This window comes from Eutrema salsugineum, unplaced genomic scaffold (genome assembly GCF_000478725.1).
Source record: "Eutrema salsugineum unplaced genomic scaffold, Eutsalg1_0 scaffold_9, whole genome shotgun sequence".
In the NCBI taxonomy this organism is placed as follows: domain Eukaryota; kingdom Viridiplantae; phylum Streptophyta; class Magnoliopsida; order Brassicales; family Brassicaceae; genus Eutrema; species Eutrema salsugineum.
The window spans coordinates 4,076,640-4,095,166 of NW_006256342.1; the positions used below are offsets into that span (position 1 = coordinate 4,076,640).

Genomic DNA, 18,527 nt, shown 5'->3' on the forward strand with positions numbered 1-18,527 from the left:
ATGACGTGGAGGCCTCTCATTGGTTGTAAGTGTTAGGGTTTTTCGTTCGATCGAACAAAGAGATTTGGGGCTTCGGTGACGTCTCCGCCGAGATCATGCGATTAGAAAGGAATGCTCCTCAGGCGGAGGATACTATCGCTCTCGGCGTCGCTCAGAAACTGCAATACCGGAATCGGCGATCCTGCTTTGTCTTCTCCTTCTCATTTCTCTTCCTACGCGAACGCTCCAGTCGCCGCCGGAGATATCCTAATCCGCGAGGTGAAAGACTGGTTTAAGCGCGATGTGCAGCAGAGCCACCAGTTAATCGACCGAATCTCTGATATTCTCCGAGCTCCGCCTAGCGATGGAGATGATCGTTCTTTTTATCACCAACTCTCCGGTCTCCGACTCCGCCTCACGGAGAGATTCGTCCTCGACGTGCTTGACCACACCCGTCACGATATCCTCCCCTGTCTCAAGTTCTTCGATTGGGCCGCTCGCCAACCTAGCTTCCATCACACGCGCGCCACTTTCCATGCCATCTTCAAGATCCTTCGCAGCGCAAAGCATTTCAATCTTATGATCGACTTCTTAGACCGAAACGGCGGTTTCGAGGGTTATCGACACTCTCTCCGACTCGGCGATGCCCTCGTCGTTGGGTATGCCGTCGCTGGTCGCACCGATATCGCTCTTCAGCACTTTGGTCACATGAGATTTCGAGGTTTGGATTTGGATACTTTTGGGTATCATGTCCTCCTGAATGCTCTTGTCGAAGAGAAATGCTTCGATACTGTTGATGTCATCTCCGAACAGATCTCCGCGCGTGGCTTCCTCTGCGCTGTAACGCATTCGATCTTGGTGAAGAAGTTGTGCAAGCAAGGCCAGCTTGATAAAGCTGAAGATTATCTCCGCTCCTTGCTCTTCAATAATCCTGCTGGATGTGGTGCTGGCTTAGGCATTTTGGTCGATGCTCTATGTACCCAAAAGAAGTTTCAGGAAGCTACTAAATTGTTAGACGATATCAAAGCGGTGGGAACAGTTCCTATGGACCGTGCTTATAATATTTGGGTTAGATCTCTTATTAAAGCTGGATTCTTGAACAACATTGCTGGTTTCTTGCAGCAGATTAGTCCTTTAGAAGGTTGTGAAATCGAAGTTTTCAGGTATAACTCTTTGATCTCTAAACTTTTGAAAGAAAACAACCTTGGGAGTGTGTATGATATCCTGACGGAGATGATGGTGCGTGGAGTTTTGCCTAACAAGAAAACGATGAATGCAGCTTTATGCTTCTTTTGCAAAGCCGGATTTGTGGATGAAGCCCTCGAGTTATACCGGTCGAGGTCAGAAATTGGATTTGCTCCTACCGCCGTGTCTTATAGCTATCTGATTCGTACCCTTTGCTCCGACAGTCGCCTCGAACAAGCTTATGATGTCTTTAAGGGGGCAACGGAACGAGGGTATTGTCTTGGTGCAAAGACTTTTTGTATACTTACCAATGCTTTGTGCTGGAAGGGGAAGTCTGACATGGCGAAGGAGCTGGTTATTGTTTCCGCGGAACGGGGCTTATTGCCTAAACCTTTAGGTGGTTGCAAGATTATACCAGCTCTCTGCGATGCTGGGAAAGTGGAGGACGCTCTTTTGATTAATGAGCTATTCAACAAAATTGGTGTAGCCACCACCTTCAGAATGTTCATCAGCTTGATATACGGCGCAATTAGATTAATGAGGGGAGACAAAGCTTCTAGACTTATCATCAGAATGCAGGAAAAGGGCTACACTCCTACCCATACTCTTTACCGAAATGTTATTCGATGTGTTTGTGCGATGGAAAGCGATGATAACAACGATTTTGCTATTTTGCTAAAGTTTCAGTTGTCTCGTTGGGAACACAGAGTTGGGACTTACAACCTATTCATTGAAGGAGCTGGGTTTGCAGGGAAGCCAAAACTTGCAAGATTGGTGTATGATATGATAGAAAGAGCTGGGCTGAGGCCAACACTAGATTCAAACATTCTCATGCTTCAGAGCTATCTCAAAAACGAGAAAATCGCTGACGCTCTTCGTTTTTTCCATGACCTGCGTGAGAAAGGTGAGGTCAAAAGAAGACTTTACCATGTAATGGTTGTTGGCCTGTGTAGAGCAAACAGGTTGGAAGAAGCAATGCATTTCTTGGAAGAGATGAAAGGCGAAGGAAGACAGCCTAGTATCGAATGTTACGAAGTAGTCATACAAAAACTGTGCAACCGAGAAAAGTACGAGGAGGCAGTTGGGTTGGTGAATGAATTCAGGAAAAGCGGGAGGCGTATTACATCTTTCATCGGGAATGTGCTTTTGTATAATGCAATAAAGAGCAAAGGGGTTTATGAAGCATGGACAAGGATGAGAGATGTAGAAGAGAAGATCCCTGAGATGAAGTCTCTTGGTGAGTTGATAGGAGTGTTCTCGGGAAGAATCGAAATGGTAGGAGAACTGAAGCGGTTAGATGAAGTTATAGAGAAATGCTATCCTCTGGATATGTACACTTACAATATGCTGTTAAAGAGAGTTGTAATGAATCAGGCGGAAGATGCATTTGAGTTGGTTGAAAGAATATGTGGAAGAGGGTATAAGCCTAATGAGCGGACTCACATGATCCTTGATAGGGCTCGACGCATACTAGAGGGACTAAATTATCGGTCAAACCCAACAGTTTTGTCATGATCATTTATTTGTTTATCAAGGAAATATTTTTTTTTTCCTTTATGGTGCTCACCTTTGGTTTCGAATACTTTTGTTTGTATAATTTGTTTCAATTTAAAATAATATAATACACTAAGATTGTGTTTATAAAACATATATTCAGAATCTGTTAACGCAAAAATGGAGTTTTTCTCTTTTGTAGTCCGTGTTTACAATTTTCAAAGAAAATTTCATTAAGAAAGCACTAAAATATTATCTTTTTTAAAGATAGTGGAACTGGATAGTCCGGATTACATGTATCCCAGTATATTCATATTTTTTAAAAAAGAAATGAGGGAGCAAGTACACTGTGTACTACAGTTTAACGACATTTGTACTGCATAAAAGTCTCACGTACGTACATACTCAAACACAGAAGGCCAGAACCCAGAACTAGCTGAGACTACATTAGAAAAACTAACTGTGAGTTTGACTATTATATGACAATTTTTATGAGGAAGATGAATCAGGTAAGAGTCTGTGTTCTGTCGCACGATTCTTTTTCTTTCTGCCCTCTCTCGCCGGTCTTGTACTGCAGAGCCGAAAATATTTTACTACCTTATTTTCTCTTTTCCGGCCACCTTGCTGTGACCTGTGATTCCCTGATCGTCTCGTATTTTTTTTTTTATATATATATATTATCTTCAATCATTTTCTCAGTTTTACATTTTTTGTATTATACGACTGCCTCTCGAAATTATTAATTAAAAAAAAAAAATTGCATTGTTATTTATTCTCACACATACTGCTTTTTATGGGTTGACTTGGGCTCATTCCCCCTGTATATATACCATTATATATATACATATATATATCATCCTCATGAATGATTATCTTGTTAACTTAGGGCTTAGAGATAAATTAAGTTGCCTGCAATTCTAAGTTTAAATAAAAGAGATCGATCGAAGCCTCTTTTGTTGTTTGGCGTATTTGTTTCTCTTGCCGTTGGTGTACGTATGTCCAACCATCAGACTTTAGCATCCAGCTTACTCAACCATCTCTTGCATATCCCTGCTGCAGAAACAATCAGAGCCAAGGAGTCCGGAAACAAGGACGAGGAAGACACGTATCAAGCTCAACCAGATATTAGAAGAGGTAAGGAAGCACTCGCTTTGCATGATCATCAAGATCATGGTTCAAGTGGTGCAAAGAAACAAGAACGTAACGCCAATGAGCGTCTCAGGAGGATGAGACTTCATGCCTCTTACCTCACTCTCGGCACTCTTCTCCCTGATCTTCCTTCTTCCTCCAAGGTTGATATATAATCTCGCCCTTTTCTTTTGTAGATATCATCATATTATTGACTATGATGATTTTGTTAGCTTAGTTAAGAAAATAAACTTTTCTGTTGAACTAGTTTCTTATTTTTACTGACTAACAGAAGAAATGGTGTGCACCGTCTATAATGGATAGAGTGGTTACTTACATTCCCAAGCTACGTAATGAAGTTGAAGAGATAACTCTCAGAAAGCAAAACCTTGTAGAAAAGATGGAGACCAAAAGGTCCTCCTGGGAATCAGAGCGACAAGTTCCTCACATTCGAGCAATCTCGGTTCTTGAATTGGTGGGATCAGGTCACGAGGCTGTTGTACAGATATCCATGAAGAAGGAAAAGGAAGATGAGTTCTCGAACTTGCTTCATGTAATTGAGGTGCAAGGTTTTAGTATTTTAAGCGCTTCTACTTCTCAAGTGTGCCAACATCAACGGGTGGTTTGCTACAACTTCCATTGTAAGGTACGTGTTAAACAATTTGGTCCTATCTATATATACTTCATTTCGCTTTGATTTTATGTTTTTTCATAGAATCGAGCCAGTACTGTGCTAGTAAATACTCGTAAATTTTTGGTAAATAATATTTAGACATGAATATGAACGAAAGATGTTACTTACTGGTTCGAAAGAGACTAGTTGGATCTGGATAGATTTGGATTTGAGTGTGCGTATTGTGTATAGAGAGGGATAATTTATATGTAATAATTTGCATGTATTATCAACAGCTGATCCTAGGTCTACCTACCTATGTACCAAAAACACTAAACTCAATTCATAAAATAGTTTTTCGCAAACAACAGTATGGCGATAAGAAGTCTATTAGGACCCTTTTTTTAGAGAACTAACAGTTGAGAAATGTATGGGAAAGTGTAGATGGATGAGAAGCCATGTGAAGGTGATGACTACATCACAGTGTTGAAGAAGAACATCATTGCTTCACTCTCCTGACAACACAAAATGCAAATGAAATTAAGTGATATGAAGAGAATGAGTAAAAGAATAGCTTGGACGACGCATATATCGCAGTTTGCACTTCTTGCTTATATCATGTTTGGTTTGGTGTTTGAAATCTCGTAAATCATATTCAGATGTAGAAAGTTCTTGTTTTACCTCCCTATACCAAAATTCTTTCTTAGTGATATTTAGGACTTAGGACTGATCCTAAGGTATTTGTTTCCTAAAGCGGAACGTGAAAATAAGATACCACGAAAAAAAGGAAAATACACCGCAAGGAATTGGACCGAATTTAAAACGAGAGGAAAGAAGTAATCAGCTGACCATAATTTTAATTTTTATTGGCGCTTAAAACCGATGCATTATGAGCTTTAGCCCAAGTCTAATCTTTGCTAATACTAAAATAACCAATTTGGTGATGTAATTCGTTTTGTATATTTATGAGAATGTTGTATTAAATTTGTGTGACATTTTGGTTGATTTTAAAGAGAGTTGTGACATTTTGGTTGATTTTTAGGGATCACAATCTATTTGTAATTGCTAGTGGCAAATCCTCGGATCAACAAACCAAACAATTGGCAGCAAAAAGGATCTCTATTTAAATTGTGATGTAATCGTATAAATTATGTTCGGACAAAAAGAACGCTAAACTGAACTAATGAAGGATTAGGTTTTACTTTTGTGATCAGAAATGCGTACAGAGGAAGTCGTCGTTGTGTCCTTGCAAACATTTACCATTTTGCCCTTTAGGTTGTAATTTCAGCAATACCAATAGCAATTATCCTAAACGCTGTTTATGACAGCGGCCCCCAAAAAATCACTGAAAAGAAAAGGAGGAAGAGTCAAACCTCTGAATCTCTCTCAGAAGCAGAAGAAGAAGAATAAGAAGAAGAAGAAGAAGAAGAAGGAAGAAGAGAAGACGATGAAGAAGCGAGTGATTACCGCGTGGGGAGCGGCGATTGTAATCTTCCTGGTTCTAATGATCGTCACTCCGACAATCCCTCAATCTCAGGCCTACCACGATTTCGCCGATCAACGCTCCTTCTTCGGTAATCTCACCTTTTTTTCTCTCATAATCCCCCCCCTTTTTGATTTTTAGGGTTTAATCATGTAATCCACGAACGATTCATCTCAGGGATCCCGAATGCTCTGAACGTCGTTTCCAACTTCCCTTTCCTCATCATCGGCCTTGTCGGTCTCGTCCTCTGCTATTACCCAGATGATTACTTCAGACTTAGGCGCGTTCCACTTCTCCAATCTCTTCCTCTCTTCTTACTGAACAGGATCAAAAATTCGAAAAGCTAAAATTAGTTTAAAAATCTGTGTGTATCGAAACAGTTTGCGAGGTGAGAAATTGGGATGGACTTGCTTTTTCGTCGGTGTGGCGGCTGTTGCTTTCGGATCTTCTTACTATCATCTCCACCCAGACGATGCTCGTCTTGTCTGGGATCGTCTTCCTGTACGCTCTTTTCTCTCTTGGCTTCTTTGTTTTGTTGCTTTTTGTCTTTCTTTTTGATCACTGCTTGGTTTTCTTCGATTTAGATGACTATTGCCTTCACATCAATCATGGCTATATTTGTAATCGAGAGGATCGATGAGCACAAGGGTACTTACTCCATTGTTCCTCTGCTTCTCGCTGGCCTTGTTAGCATTTTGTATTGGAGGCAAGTTCAATCCAAAAACTCAGAGAATGGGTTTTAATGTTTACAACGCAAGAAAACAAATCTTGAATATAGTATTAGTAACTTGTCTCATGAGGGAGGCTGTAATTGCAGGTTTTTCGATGATCTTCGTCCTTATGCTCTAGTCCAGTTTGTTCCCTGCATTGTCATTCCACTTATGGCTATTCTATTACCTCCAATGTATACACATTCCACGTATTGGCTCTGGGCTGCAGGTTTGTGCTCAGTGGTTGAGTTGATATCTTCTGCATTCAAAAGCTTCATTACGGCTGGTTTTTTTTTTCTAAATTCAACTTGGTCCCAAAATTGCAGGATTCTATCTCCTAGCAAAAGTGGAAGAAGCTGCAGATAAGCCGATATATAGCTGGACGCATCATATTCTCAGTGGCCACTCTTTAAAGCATTTGTGCGCCGCTATGGTCCCTGTCTTCCTTACCCTCATGCTTGCAAAAAGAACTGTTCAAACCGAGAGGTATACAACATTCTCATATACACGAAATGACCCGACTTGAGTTGACTCATGCTTTACACCATTGTTGCTAAACGCAGGATTAGCCTGTATAAGACATGGAAGATATCATGGAAAGGATCCGAGGAAGAGAGCTTGGAGTGTACCTACTCCAACGTAGCAGTCGAAGAGACTCGGTAGGTTATGTTGGTGACACTCGTATAAAAGATTACTTGCTAATAGATTTAGTTATAGGCTGATAATCCACTTGGAAACTCATGAAGCTTTTGTAATCTTTCATAGTGCGAACACACTTTTGATGTTTATTCCTGTAACCTTTCATATCTCACAAATTCTACACACCAAGTCGAAGACAAGTTTGCTTAATTTAACCAAAAAACACTTAACAAAAAGTGTTAATACTGTTAATCAGGAAATGCCGTTAAGTCTTCTAATAACAGAGACGACGCCTTGAATCCCTAACTTGCCATCTCCATTCGCCACCATTCCAGAGAACAACTGTTTGCTCAGAGCAGCACCAGGCATCGCCGCCACGTCACTTTCCTCCGCCGCCATTCCCAAATCTTTCACAATATACTCCGCAAACCCCGTCGCCTTATAATCCCTCTCCGCCATCATCTCCCCGAACAACCGCATAACCGCCGATCCAGCTGCACCGTCCTTCACCGCCTCGAGCCACTTCACTGGATCTAAACCCGCCTTCTCGGCGAACACCATCCCTTCCGCGAGTCCCACCATGTTGCTTCCTACACAGATCTGATTCCCGATCTTGCAGCTCTGCCCTTTCCCCGCCGCTCCCATATACCTCACAGTTCCCATGTTCTTCATCACCGGAGACAACCACTCCACGATCTCGGAATCTCCGCCGGCGAAAATCGTCAGCTTCCCCTCTCGTGCTCCGGCGTCGCCACCCGATACCGGCGCGTCAATCGCATAGCAATTCCTTCGTCTCGCCTCCGCGTATATCTCACGCGCCAGTGCTGGCTGGCTGCTAGTCATGTCCACGGTTACTCCGCCGGGTTTGAGTCCCGAGAGTACACCATCGGAACCGAGAAGCAGCGATCGGACATCGTTAGCGTTTCCAACCATCGTGAAGACAACGTCGCTCGTCTCCGCTAGCTCTTTGGGGGTATTGGCGGTGCGAGCTCCTTTGGTTTGCAGATCCTTTGACTTACGGAGGTCGCGAGCGTAGACGGTGACCAAATAGCCTGCGTCGAGGATATGAGAGACCATGGCCGATCCCATTATTCCGATTCCGATCCATCCGATTCGAGTCTTCGATGGAATGATGAGTTTCGGGTATGGAGTTTCCATTTGAGAACGAATGAAGATTTTGTGAGAGAATTAAAAATAAAAATAAAAAGTAAGCTCTCTGGACTCATTTATTGAGCTTAATTTTTGTTTTTGTCTTTTCTGGATTAATAATATATATTCGCATAATTTTTATTATTAAATGGTCTTGGCTCCTGATTACAAAATTCAAGCTTCTCCCTTCTCTCATCTTATGCACTGCGTTGAGAAGGAGATTTGTTGAAAGTAGATACAAATCTTCCAATTTTTATAACTTGATCTGACTAAATTTACAAAAACCCAATGTTTTTACTTTTTAGTTAGAGAGAGAACAGTGATCAAGCTTAGCAACAGAGACAAAGTCTTCTCAACAAACACGTAATGTTCATTTCTCCTGAAAGCATGCAAACTCATATGGGTCACGAGACCTGAATTTCATCCTTCTTTTGGACCTCTTCACATGCTTACCCTGTGATACAACAAACTTCGGTTCCCAAAATTCCTTTATGGTAAACACTATAATCCACATTTGTCACAAAAACACAAGTCTCTCTGTTTTCACCATCTTGCTTTCTCTCTTTCCTTGTTTAGATCATGGAATCGAGTTTTCCTTTCATCAATAAAGCTTTCTTTATTATCCAAACCTTTATAAGCTTTCCCTGCTTCCTTGCAGCTACAGCCTGCGTCGTCATAGCCGTCTTTGGTTATTATTTCTTCAAACCAAGATGTATATACCTCATTGACTTCTCATGTTATCAACCTCCTGACTTCTTGCGAGCTCCAGTCTCCAATTTCATTGAGCACCTTACCATATCCGGTGTATTTGACAGAGAAAGCCTTGACCTCCAACAGAAGATTCTAGAGCGGTCAGGGATTGGAGATGACGCGAGCGTGCCTGTCACGGTCCATGAGATTCCACCAAACTCTTCTCTCTCTGCAGGTAGAGAAGAAACGCAAGATATCCTCTTCACTATTGTCGAAGACCTTTTCTCAAAGCACAAGATAGATCCAACGAGTATAGACATCCTTGTGTCTAACTGCAGCCTGTTCTGTCCTTCTCCATCCATAACTTCCATCATCATAAACAGGTTTGGCATGAGGAGCGACATAAAGAGCTTCAGCTTGAGCGGAATGGGCTGCAGCGCGGGGCTTCTTTCGATAAACCTCGTGAAAGATCTTATGAAGATTCATGGTGACTCTGTGGCCCTAGTGTTGAGCATGGAAGCTGTGAGTCCAAATGGTTACAGAGGGAAGTGCAAATCAATGCTCATTGCTAACACTATCTTCAGAATGGGTGGTGCAGCGATTCTTCTCTCCAACAGGAAGCAAGATAAGCATAAGGCGAAGTATAAACTCCAGCATCTTATTAGAACTCATGTAGGATCAGACAATGAATCCTATGAGAGTGTAATGCAGCAGATTGATGATGAAGGACTAGTGGGAGTAGCTTTGTCCAAGCAGCTTGTCAAGGTAGCATCAAAGGCCTTGAAGATCAATGTGGTGCAGTTAGGTCCTAAGGTGCTACCTTATTCAGAGCAGCTCAAATACATAATCTCATTCATCCAGAGAAAATGGGGAATGCAAAAGGAAGTATACACACCTAACTTCAAGAAAGCTTTTGAGCATTTCTGTATACATGCTGGAGGAAGAGCGATAATTGAGGGCGTGGAGAAGCATCTGAAGCTAGACAAAGAAGATGGAGAAGCTTCAAGGACAACACTGTATCGGTATGGGAACACATCTTCGTCGTCACTGTGGTATGAGCTGCAGTACTTGGAGGCCAAAGCTAGAATGAGAAGGGGAGATAGAGTATGGCAGATTGGGTTTGGAAGTGGCTTTAAGGCTAACAGTGCTGTCTGGAAATGCGTTTCCGAGATCAATTCAAAAGACAGGAATGCATGGTCTGACCGAATCCATTTGTATCCGGTCTGTGGAGATGCTTCTAGTGCGTTGAGGACAAAGCTCCTTTCTTGACATCGATTTCGTTGCTCTTGAGCTGATTCATGCATTGTAGGAAATCTTTCCACATTCTCAGTTTCTTCAATAGCTGTTTGTTTTGGATCTCTACTCTTAGAAATTTATTGTTAACGCAGTTTGAAGTAGGATTTAGCATTTGCCCTTCACAAGATTTAGTATATGCAACCATATTTCACTAACTATAACTGCCATTAAAATACAAAAGAAATAAAAATAACAAGTCAGGCATTGCCTGAAACACTGAAAGCTAACAAGAAAGAACCTAACAAAACCTAGAGAGTAACATTCTGCATTTTGGAAACTACTTCAGCTTCACTTCTTGAGTCCAGCTCGGTTTCCATAAGTTCAATCAAACTCTGCAGCCTTCTGCATGTTCTCAAGAAAGATTCTGATGAAGAAGAAGAATTCTTGAAACCCATAACATCAGCCTCAATCTCACCAATATTTCCTTTTATTCTCTCCACCGTTTGTTTCATGAGACTCAACTCCTGCGGGGGATAAACGCATGCTCCAAGCTCATCAATCTCTACTCCGATTCTTTGACACAACTTCAGTAACTTCTCAAGCGAGTCCACAAACCCACCGTTATCCTTTGGATTCTCCACCTTGATCATGCCTGTAATAACGCGGATGAGTTCTTTTATAACCATGAGCGTCTCAGACACGATATCAGCTACCATTTTAGCAACTTCTAGCTCTTCAGGAGACAAGTCATCCCCTAAATCATCGTCATCTTCGTCTGAGTTTGGAGTCCCGCTTTCATCGTTTGCACAAGCATCATGCTCAGGTGAAGAAGAAGAAGAAGCTGGCTTCAATTCTTTCATTTCCCTAAGAACATCCTTCACGGAAACACCGACCTGTGTCATCGCCCGACCAATGGCTTTGATGTTTGTTGCAGGAACTTTGTTTAAATTAGAGCATGCCTCCCACACTGCTCCTGTAAGCTGCGGAATCGACGACGGCTTCCTGTCTTTCTCATATGATCCCACTAGTTCCCAATATATTCACCAGATCAAATCATTCACAGTTGAGTAACTTTTAAATCAATGAACCAGAAGAACAGAGAGCCTTCTTACCGTATAAGGAGACAGAACCTTTCAATAATTTGAAGCTGAAATCAACAATTTGCTTCACAGAGGCTTGTATGGATGAAGAAAGTGTAGGCCTTGCACCAACCATGCTTCCATTGTCTCATTCAATGCTTCAGCTTTTGGTGGTTCTCCAGTCCATAGCATTCCCACTAATGAAGATAACCCAAAGAACAAACAATTGAAGAAATTTTTTAAAAAGCACCAAACTGATTTGAGAAACCATTCAAGAGAGGAGAAAAAGAACAAAACAAATAAAAAAACCTATGGTGGCTTGTTTAGAGAGGTGATCAGATAGCTGAAGGACATCGTTCCAGCTTAATTTGTCTTGTGTCGGAGGCGGCGATTCCTGGAACAACTGCAAAAGTTACCAAATCGGTCTCTAAATCATGTAAAGAGGGTTACAATTTCATCACGAAAAAAAAAAAAAAGAGAACCTGGAGCGTATCGTTAATGGTGTTGAGATAACCAAGAAGGATTTGATTCAGTTCGTCTCTCTTTGGTTTCGCCATCTCTCTCCGTCTTCCTTCACCTCTCGACGACTAAATTCTAACTCCTAATTCCTTTTTCTCTTCTTTTTGAGCTCTCCACACTTTCGTAATTCTTCTACTCTTCCCCAGCTTAATTTGTCTCCGACACGACGCCGTTTATGTCAAGGTACCTTGTTATTCCAAAAAAGCCCGTTTTATATTTGCCTTCGGTCTAAAATCCAACTCGTTTTACTGGGTTTTTGGACTTTTGGTTAAACCTTCTGATTTTAGGATTTTGATTTAATTTGGTTTAATTTTGGTTTTTCGGGTTAGGATTTTACTTTTACCCTTTCACATTACAATTTGGTATATGTTAGCTTGAATGTGTAAGGAAAGTACAAAGGAAAAAGAAAAACATCATGTCAATGTCAATGTCATGTTTAAGGAAAGAAGATAGTAGAGGCCAGGCAAAACTCATGTGCACATTCAATTCCTCATTACACTAAACCTTAACAACAACACCAAAAATCGACCTAATAAAAACACACAACAATAAATGAGGAACTGATTCAAAGTCTTTTTGTTTTTTAGCTGATGATCATCTCTTCATGTTCTTCTTTATCTTTCTCTTCAAACTCCTCACCCATCACTCTTTCTCTCGCCTTTCTCGCCTGCATCCCCACCAATATGATTCATCATAATAGATATTAAATAGACATCACTTTCACTTACTTTCTCACATTGACTAATCAAAATATCAAAATCAAACATCACTTTCACTAAATTTACTAACCTGTTGTTTCCAGTTGGTGAGACCGACGATAAGACCGAGCAAACCAGCTTGTACAAATGACCCAACTGTTATCCCTATCCATAATCCTCTTCCTCCCATTTTAAACCTAAAACCTAATATAACAGCAGTTGGTATTCCAAAGAGATAGTATGCAGCTAGGTTTACATATGCACCAATATCTTGCCTCCCTGATCCTCTAGCCACACCTGTTTCAATCCCCCACACACAATCAAACAAATTTATTTAAATTACTCTCTTAATGACTATAGTATAACACTATACAAGGATTTGAGCCTAACCCGAAAGAACTGCGTGTAGGGCATCGAATATGACTGATAAAGCAACCAGCGGAGCCATTGATCTTACGTAATCCACAACTTCAATTTCAGAGCTGAATAGGTAACCAAATACGTTTCTTGCAGCAAAGACAATTGCACTCACCACTATTGATTCTACACCTGTCATAATCATTACTGTGTAAACCGCCATTCGAGCTTTTTTTGGCTTTCCAGCTCCTAGTTCATTTGCAACTCTCGTACTTGCTGCTGCGCCTAGACTCTCTGGTATTTGGTACAAGGAGGAGATTGTTGATAGACTGTTAAAGAAAGAAGAAAGCAACTTGAGTTAATATGACAATGATTCCATTTCGAAAACGCAAGCCTTTAGAAGATAACGAACATACCACACTGAGAGAACAGAGGTTTCTAGCTTCGGATTCGGTAAAATCCCAGAGAGCATAACCAGAAACTCGAATGACCACCACTCAAGGCTAATTCAACACCATAAAACAAAAAGAGTCTCAAGTCAATTCAAATGTAAATCACTACTCTTTTGACCAAAACCAAAAGAGGCAAAAGAGGAGTTTACATACCAAATCATAGATGCAGATGGGATTCCAAACCGGAAAAACTCTCTCATTCCACTAAACACACTCATGGAGATAGGCGCACGGCTCTTGCTACAGCTGGAAGAAAACGTCATGTACAATCCAAGAACCGTCACGTTTAGCCAGTAAGAAACGCTGATCGCAATAGCTGCACCAAGGCTCCCAAGCCCAAACTTAAAGACCAAGCTCCAGCAGAGAACCACATGGCAACATAGAGCAGAGATTGAGCTCATAATCAAAGGCAAGATCAGACTCTGCGCTTGGAAAAACCGAACAAGCGGCTGCAGTGTAGCGTAAGCAAAGAGCGCTGGTATAAGCCAAGTCGCAAACTTTCCTGCTTCTTGAGAAACAAGAGGATCTTGTCCAATAAGAGAGAGTATCTCACCCATGTAACTCCACAGAACAGACAAAGGGATACAAACAATGAACAAAGAGAAGATCCCCGTGTAAGTATGTTCTCCAAGCTTCTCGAATTGCTTAGCTCCATTAGCTTGACCACATAAAGTCTCCAACGCACTTGCCAATCCAAACTGTGAACATGAATGATCATCCACACAATCATCAAAATTAGACTTAAAGACGAGAGATTCAATAAAGAGATCAAGAGAGACATACGACGAGGCTGAAACCGGTGACGCTGCAGAAAGAAACGGCAATGGCGGTGCTTGAGAGGAAAAGCTCACCGAGATGACCAACCATCATTATCGATATCACCTGAAGAAAATACATTGAAGAATTCACCGCAACCATCGGACCGGCGATGTAACCTAGCCGCCTCATCTCCCGGAAAAAATCATCTTTTCTATTAACTTCTTCTTCTCCGAGCAAACCCTTCTCCGCCGAATCCATTCTTCCTTCTTCTTCGCTGTTTTCCCGGAGATATCGAGATTCGTCTTGGGGATTTTGGCCTCTTGATTCAATCCCCTGAATTTATACTAATAATTTTTAAATAATATATTGTTTTTGTTATTTTGTGTGGAATTTTAGCGGAGTGTCGTATTGTGATTCTACACCTCCAGATACAGCGTCTCGTTTCGCCGCCATAAATGTTTAACTTGGATCTAATTTGCTTGATTGGGCCATTATGATGGCAAATTAAGAAAGCGCAATCTGAGAGAAACAATTGGTCAAAGTTTCTATCGAAATTACCATAAGTATACAAAGTCAACTTGTTAAAACGGTGGGAATAAAATCTGATGTTGTTATAAATAAATGGACTTCTAATAACCGGCCCATTAACCATCAGGGTAATGTCTCATGGCCTATTAGAGTTTCTGATACATTAGTTATGTAATGTATATATACACTGCTTATGGAAATAATAAGATGAGAGTTTTTCCCTTAATACGTTATCAGTACGAAGCTCAACTTCAAACGATCATATCTCTCAAAATACAAGGAGTTAGAAGGCGATCTACATATCATTTTGAAGCCCTGGAAGAGAAGAATCTAGTGGTGAAAACCGCTCCTCAATCCGACACCAGACGCGCCCTCAAGACTCAAAACAATCGGCGCTATCCCACCTTAGCGGGTGATTCTTTCCAAGCGGTGGTTCCTCCATTGTAGCAGCTGTTCGTCCTCCCTTCTGGCCATCATTCTCAGGAGTTTCCAGTAGATATCTGTGGTCTTTAGCTCCCAGATCATAAGCCGGTCAGAAATCCATTTGGCGAAAAGGTATTATCTAAAACTATAGATCCTAATCAAAGTTTTGGTTTTTTTTTTAAAACCTTAATATGGATCGGTTCTTTTCATGATTCTTCATCGTCTTTTTCGTTTTTAAAACCATAACCAAACCGATCCTCTTTCTTCTTGTCAAAACCCTAATTGGTTTTATTTTTCCTAATCGGCTTTATCATATAAAACCTAAACCCTAATGCTTTGTTTAAACCTTATATCGATCGGTCCTAGCATCATCTAAACCAAACACTAAAATTCCTTGCAACCGAAACCTAAATCTTTGCAAAACCCTAGATCTAAAATCGTTTTGGTTTGTCTATCGTTAAACCGAGATCGATCGGTTTAAATCCTAAACCGATCGGTTATTTATCTTAGATCCGATCCTTGAAAACCCTAAAACCGGTCCATGCAAGCTCCTAAATCCTAAACCAATCGACCCCTTAAACTCTAAACCAATCGATCCACCTAAACCGTTTATAAACCGATAAATTCTAATCCTAAATCAATAGGGTTTAAGTTTAAACCGATCGGTTTTTCCTAATAAAAATTAAACCCTAGCAAATCCGTTTAGTTTAATCCCTTAACCGATTAATAACCCTAATAACCGGTTTCCAAAATTAAATCTAATTTAACCGGTTTTTTTGTTTAATCGATCAATCCGATCGGTTTAAGCTTAATCGGTTAATTTCAAATTAGTTTCCAAAATCAATCTAAAAAAAAAAAAAAATTAATTTCAAATTAGTTTATCTATTAGAGCTAAATTTGAAAACACTAGTAAACCGGCTAGGTTATAAACCCTAAGGTTCGATTTTAGAGTTCCCTTATATAGCAAGTTTCCTAAAATAGCAAGTTTCCTGAAATGGAAAGTTTTCCCAAGAATACCTTAAATCCCTTATTCCAATGATCATAGTCTCATACTATTGATTATTTAACATAAATTATTATATGTTTCAGATGTCAAACATTCAGAAGGTCGAATATGAGGCACTCACTGTCTCCGGAGATAACTACCTCAAATGGGCCCTTGACACCAAGATCTACCTCAACTCAAAAAGTCTGGGTGAATGCATCAAAGATCCCAACACCGCGACTCAAACAGAACGGTACTCGGCGATATTTATTATCCGCCATCACCTCGTTGAGTCTCTCAAGCAACAATACCTCACTCTTGAGGATCCACTCGAACTTTGGGTGGCACTGAAAAAGCGATATGACCATCAGAAAACGGTCATACTGCCCCAAGCCAAGTTCGACTGGAAGAACCTACGGTTCGAAGATTTCAAATCCGTCGAAGAATTCAATTCCGAACTCTTTCGGATAGTTGCACTCATAAAACTATGTGGCGAGGAGGTCACTGATAAGGATATGCTAGAGAAAACATTCTCTACTTTTGGCACTCCCAATGTTGTTCTCCAACAACAATACCGTGCCATGAATCATAGCACCTATGAGGATTTGATATCTTGCTTACTGCTTGCTGAGAAAAACAATCAGCTTCTGTTGAGGAACAGTGACATGCGGCCTCCAGGATCAGCCCCATTGCCAGAAGGAACCAGAAAAGAGTCCAACTTCGTCCAACGTAACAGATCCTCAGATCGTGGACGTGGACGTGGAAATGGACATGGACTGCGCGCGGCAGAGGACGCGGTAGACCGAACCAAGATAACCGACCTAACCTCAGTTTTGGTCGGGGTAAGTGTCGTGGTATCAACAAACCGACCCAAATAGGCAGTTCATCTAGACCAACTCCTTGCTCAAGATGCGGAATGACTAATCATTGGGTCAAGATATGCCGTACTCCCAAATATCTTGCTGAGCTCTACCAGAAGTATGGGAAAGATAATCATGAGGCTAACCTGGTTCATCAAGTCAATGAAGATGACTCAAAGGATGATAAGATTGATGGCATGGATTATGAGCTCTCCGACCTCCTTGATTGATCTCAAAAATCTGAATTTGTTTTTCATTACTCCTTAAACTTTTATCTTTTGTTTTTTGGGATTTATTGTCTTTACTTGTGGATTTTTAAAACCTTTTGCTTTTACATTTTAATTTATGGAGTAATGTTTTATTTACATCTCATTTTTGCATGTTATTGAATTATAATTCTTGTTTAATAAAGATATGCAAGACAATATGGATATCATTGTGGATAGTGGATCGAGTCACACCATTCTAAAAGACAAGAATTACTTCATAAATTTAGTAATCAAAACCGCAAACATTAGCACTATAGCGGGTAGTTCGAGCCTAATAGAGGGCCATGGCCAAGCTAATGTGTTGTTATCAAATGGCACATATCTAGACATCTCTGATGCCTTATACTCACCCAGTTCTAAGAGAAACCTATTGAGTTTCAAAGACATAAGATTGAATGGTTTCCATATCGAAACTCAGGATGAAGGGAACAAAGAGTTTTTAATTATCACTAAAATGATAAATGGCCATAAACAAGTTTTTGAAACTATACCCGCCGTATCTACTGGCATTTACCATGCTAAAGTCAGTATGATTGAGGCTAATGCTGCTATCAAAGCACGGTTTTTAGATTACACTATTTGGCATGATCGCCTGGGTCATCCTGGTGCGAACATGATGCGTAAATTAGTCCAGAATTCTAAATGGCACAGCCTTAAACCAAATGGTATTTTCCCTCAGTACCTCAAGTGCACAGCTTGCTCACAAGGGAAACTGATTACCCGACCTTCACCAGTCAAAGTGTCTAAAGAGACCTTGAACTTTCTCGAAAGAATCCAAGGAGACATATGTGGACCAATTCACCCACCTTGTGGGACATTCAGATATTTCATGGTCCTCATTGACGCATCGACCCGCTGGTCGCTTGTCTGTCTGCTCTCTTCTAGGAACCAGGCTTTTGCTAGGTTATTGGCCCAAATCATCAGATTACGAGCCCATTTTCCAGACTTCCCATTAAAGACTATACGTCTTGATAATGCTGGTGAATTCACTTCCCAAGCGTTTAATGAATATTGTATGTCTATGGGGGTAAGTGTTGAACATCCCGTTCCACATGTCCATACACAAAATGGATTAGCTGAATTCTTCATTAAACGAATTCAATGGATTGCTAGACCATTACTCATGAGGTCACAACTCCCGGTCTCAGCTTGGGGACACGCAGTCTTACATGCCGCTGAACTAATACGCATACGACCATCTAGTGAGCACAAATATTCACCATCCCAATTGCTAACGGGTCATGAGCCAGACGTCTCCCATATTAAAACATTTGGGTGTTCAGTCTATGTAC

At 40.9% G+C, this 18,527-nt stretch overlaps 7 protein-coding genes across 8 annotated transcripts; 4 read left to right on the plus strand and 3 right to left on the minus strand.

Annotated features, from left to right (window-relative positions):
- The first annotated feature begins 58 nt into the window (after positions 1-58).
- Positions 59-2,805, plus strand: LOC18008009 (pentatricopeptide repeat-containing protein At1g71210, mitochondrial). The gene has a single exon (XM_006390731.2). The coding sequence runs from the start codon at positions 112-114 to the stop codon at positions 2,677-2,679; it is 2,568 nt and encodes an 855-aa protein (XP_006390793.1). The 5' UTR covers positions 59-111; the 3' UTR covers positions 2,680-2,805.
- Positions 2,806-3,082: 277 nt separating this feature from the next.
- Positions 3,083-5,240, plus strand: LOC18008010 (transcription factor bHLH160). Of its 2 annotated transcripts, XM_024153808.1 has the most exons (4): positions 3,083-3,167; positions 3,718-3,950; positions 4,079-4,432; positions 4,844-5,240. In XM_024153808.1, exons 2-4 carry the CDS (start codon positions 3,885-3,887, stop codon positions 4,916-4,918), a joined length of 495 nt encoding a protein of 164 aa, XP_024009576.1. In that variant the 5' UTR covers positions 3,083-3,167; positions 3,718-3,884; the 3' UTR covers positions 4,919-5,240. The 2 variants fall into 2 exon arrangements, with proteins under 2 accessions (XP_024009576.1, XP_006390794.1); XM_006390732.2 differs by lacking the exon at positions 3,083-3,167 and having other exon boundaries at positions 3,574-3,950.
- A 486-nt stretch (positions 5,241-5,726) lies between these two features.
- Positions 5,727-7,398, plus strand: LOC18008903. Its single transcript, XM_006390733.2, has 7 exons — positions 5,727-5,973; positions 6,060-6,162; positions 6,263-6,383; positions 6,467-6,588; positions 6,700-6,821; positions 6,919-7,078; positions 7,156-7,398. The coding sequence occupies exons 1-7, from the start codon at positions 5,847-5,849 to the stop codon at positions 7,253-7,255; spliced, it is 855 nt and encodes a 284-aa protein (XP_006390795.1). The 5' UTR covers positions 5,727-5,846; the 3' UTR covers positions 7,256-7,398.
- On the minus strand, positions 7,340-8,459 carry LOC18009363 (probable 3-hydroxyisobutyrate dehydrogenase-like 2, mitochondrial). Its single transcript, XM_006390734.2, has one exon. It carries the CDS (start codon positions 8,387-8,389, stop codon positions 7,484-7,486), a length of 906 nt encoding a protein of 301 aa, XP_006390796.1. The 5' UTR covers positions 8,390-8,459; the 3' UTR covers positions 7,340-7,483.
- A 500-nt stretch (positions 8,460-8,959) lies between these two features.
- On the plus strand, positions 8,960-10,384 carry LOC18009071 (3-ketoacyl-CoA synthase 7). The gene has a single exon (XM_006390735.2). The coding sequence runs from the start codon at positions 8,960-8,962 to the stop codon at positions 10,337-10,339; it is 1,380 nt and encodes a 459-aa protein (XP_006390797.1). The 3' UTR covers positions 10,340-10,384.
- A 109-nt stretch (positions 10,385-10,493) lies between these two features.
- LOC18008911 lies at positions 10,494-12,013 on the minus strand. The gene is given in 5 exon segments (XM_006390736.2): positions 10,494-11,330; positions 11,419-11,529; positions 11,532-11,582; positions 11,695-11,788; positions 11,868-12,013. Coding segments are annotated over 5 exon segments (1,047 nt in total). The 5' UTR covers positions 11,943-12,013; the 3' UTR covers positions 10,494-10,614.
- A 309-nt stretch (positions 12,014-12,322) lies between these two features.
- Positions 12,323-14,500, minus strand: LOC18008907 (protein DETOXIFICATION 14). The gene is made up of 6 exons (XM_006390737.2): positions 14,195-14,500; positions 13,565-14,109; positions 13,376-13,462; positions 12,993-13,288; positions 12,694-12,899; positions 12,323-12,571 (listed from the first exon to the last, which is right to left on the minus strand). Exons 1-6 carry the CDS (start codon positions 14,426-14,428, stop codon positions 12,488-12,490), a joined length of 1,452 nt encoding a protein of 483 aa, XP_006390799.1. The 5' UTR covers positions 14,429-14,500; the 3' UTR covers positions 12,323-12,487.
- Between the last annotated feature and the right edge of the window lie 4,027 nt (positions 14,501-18,527).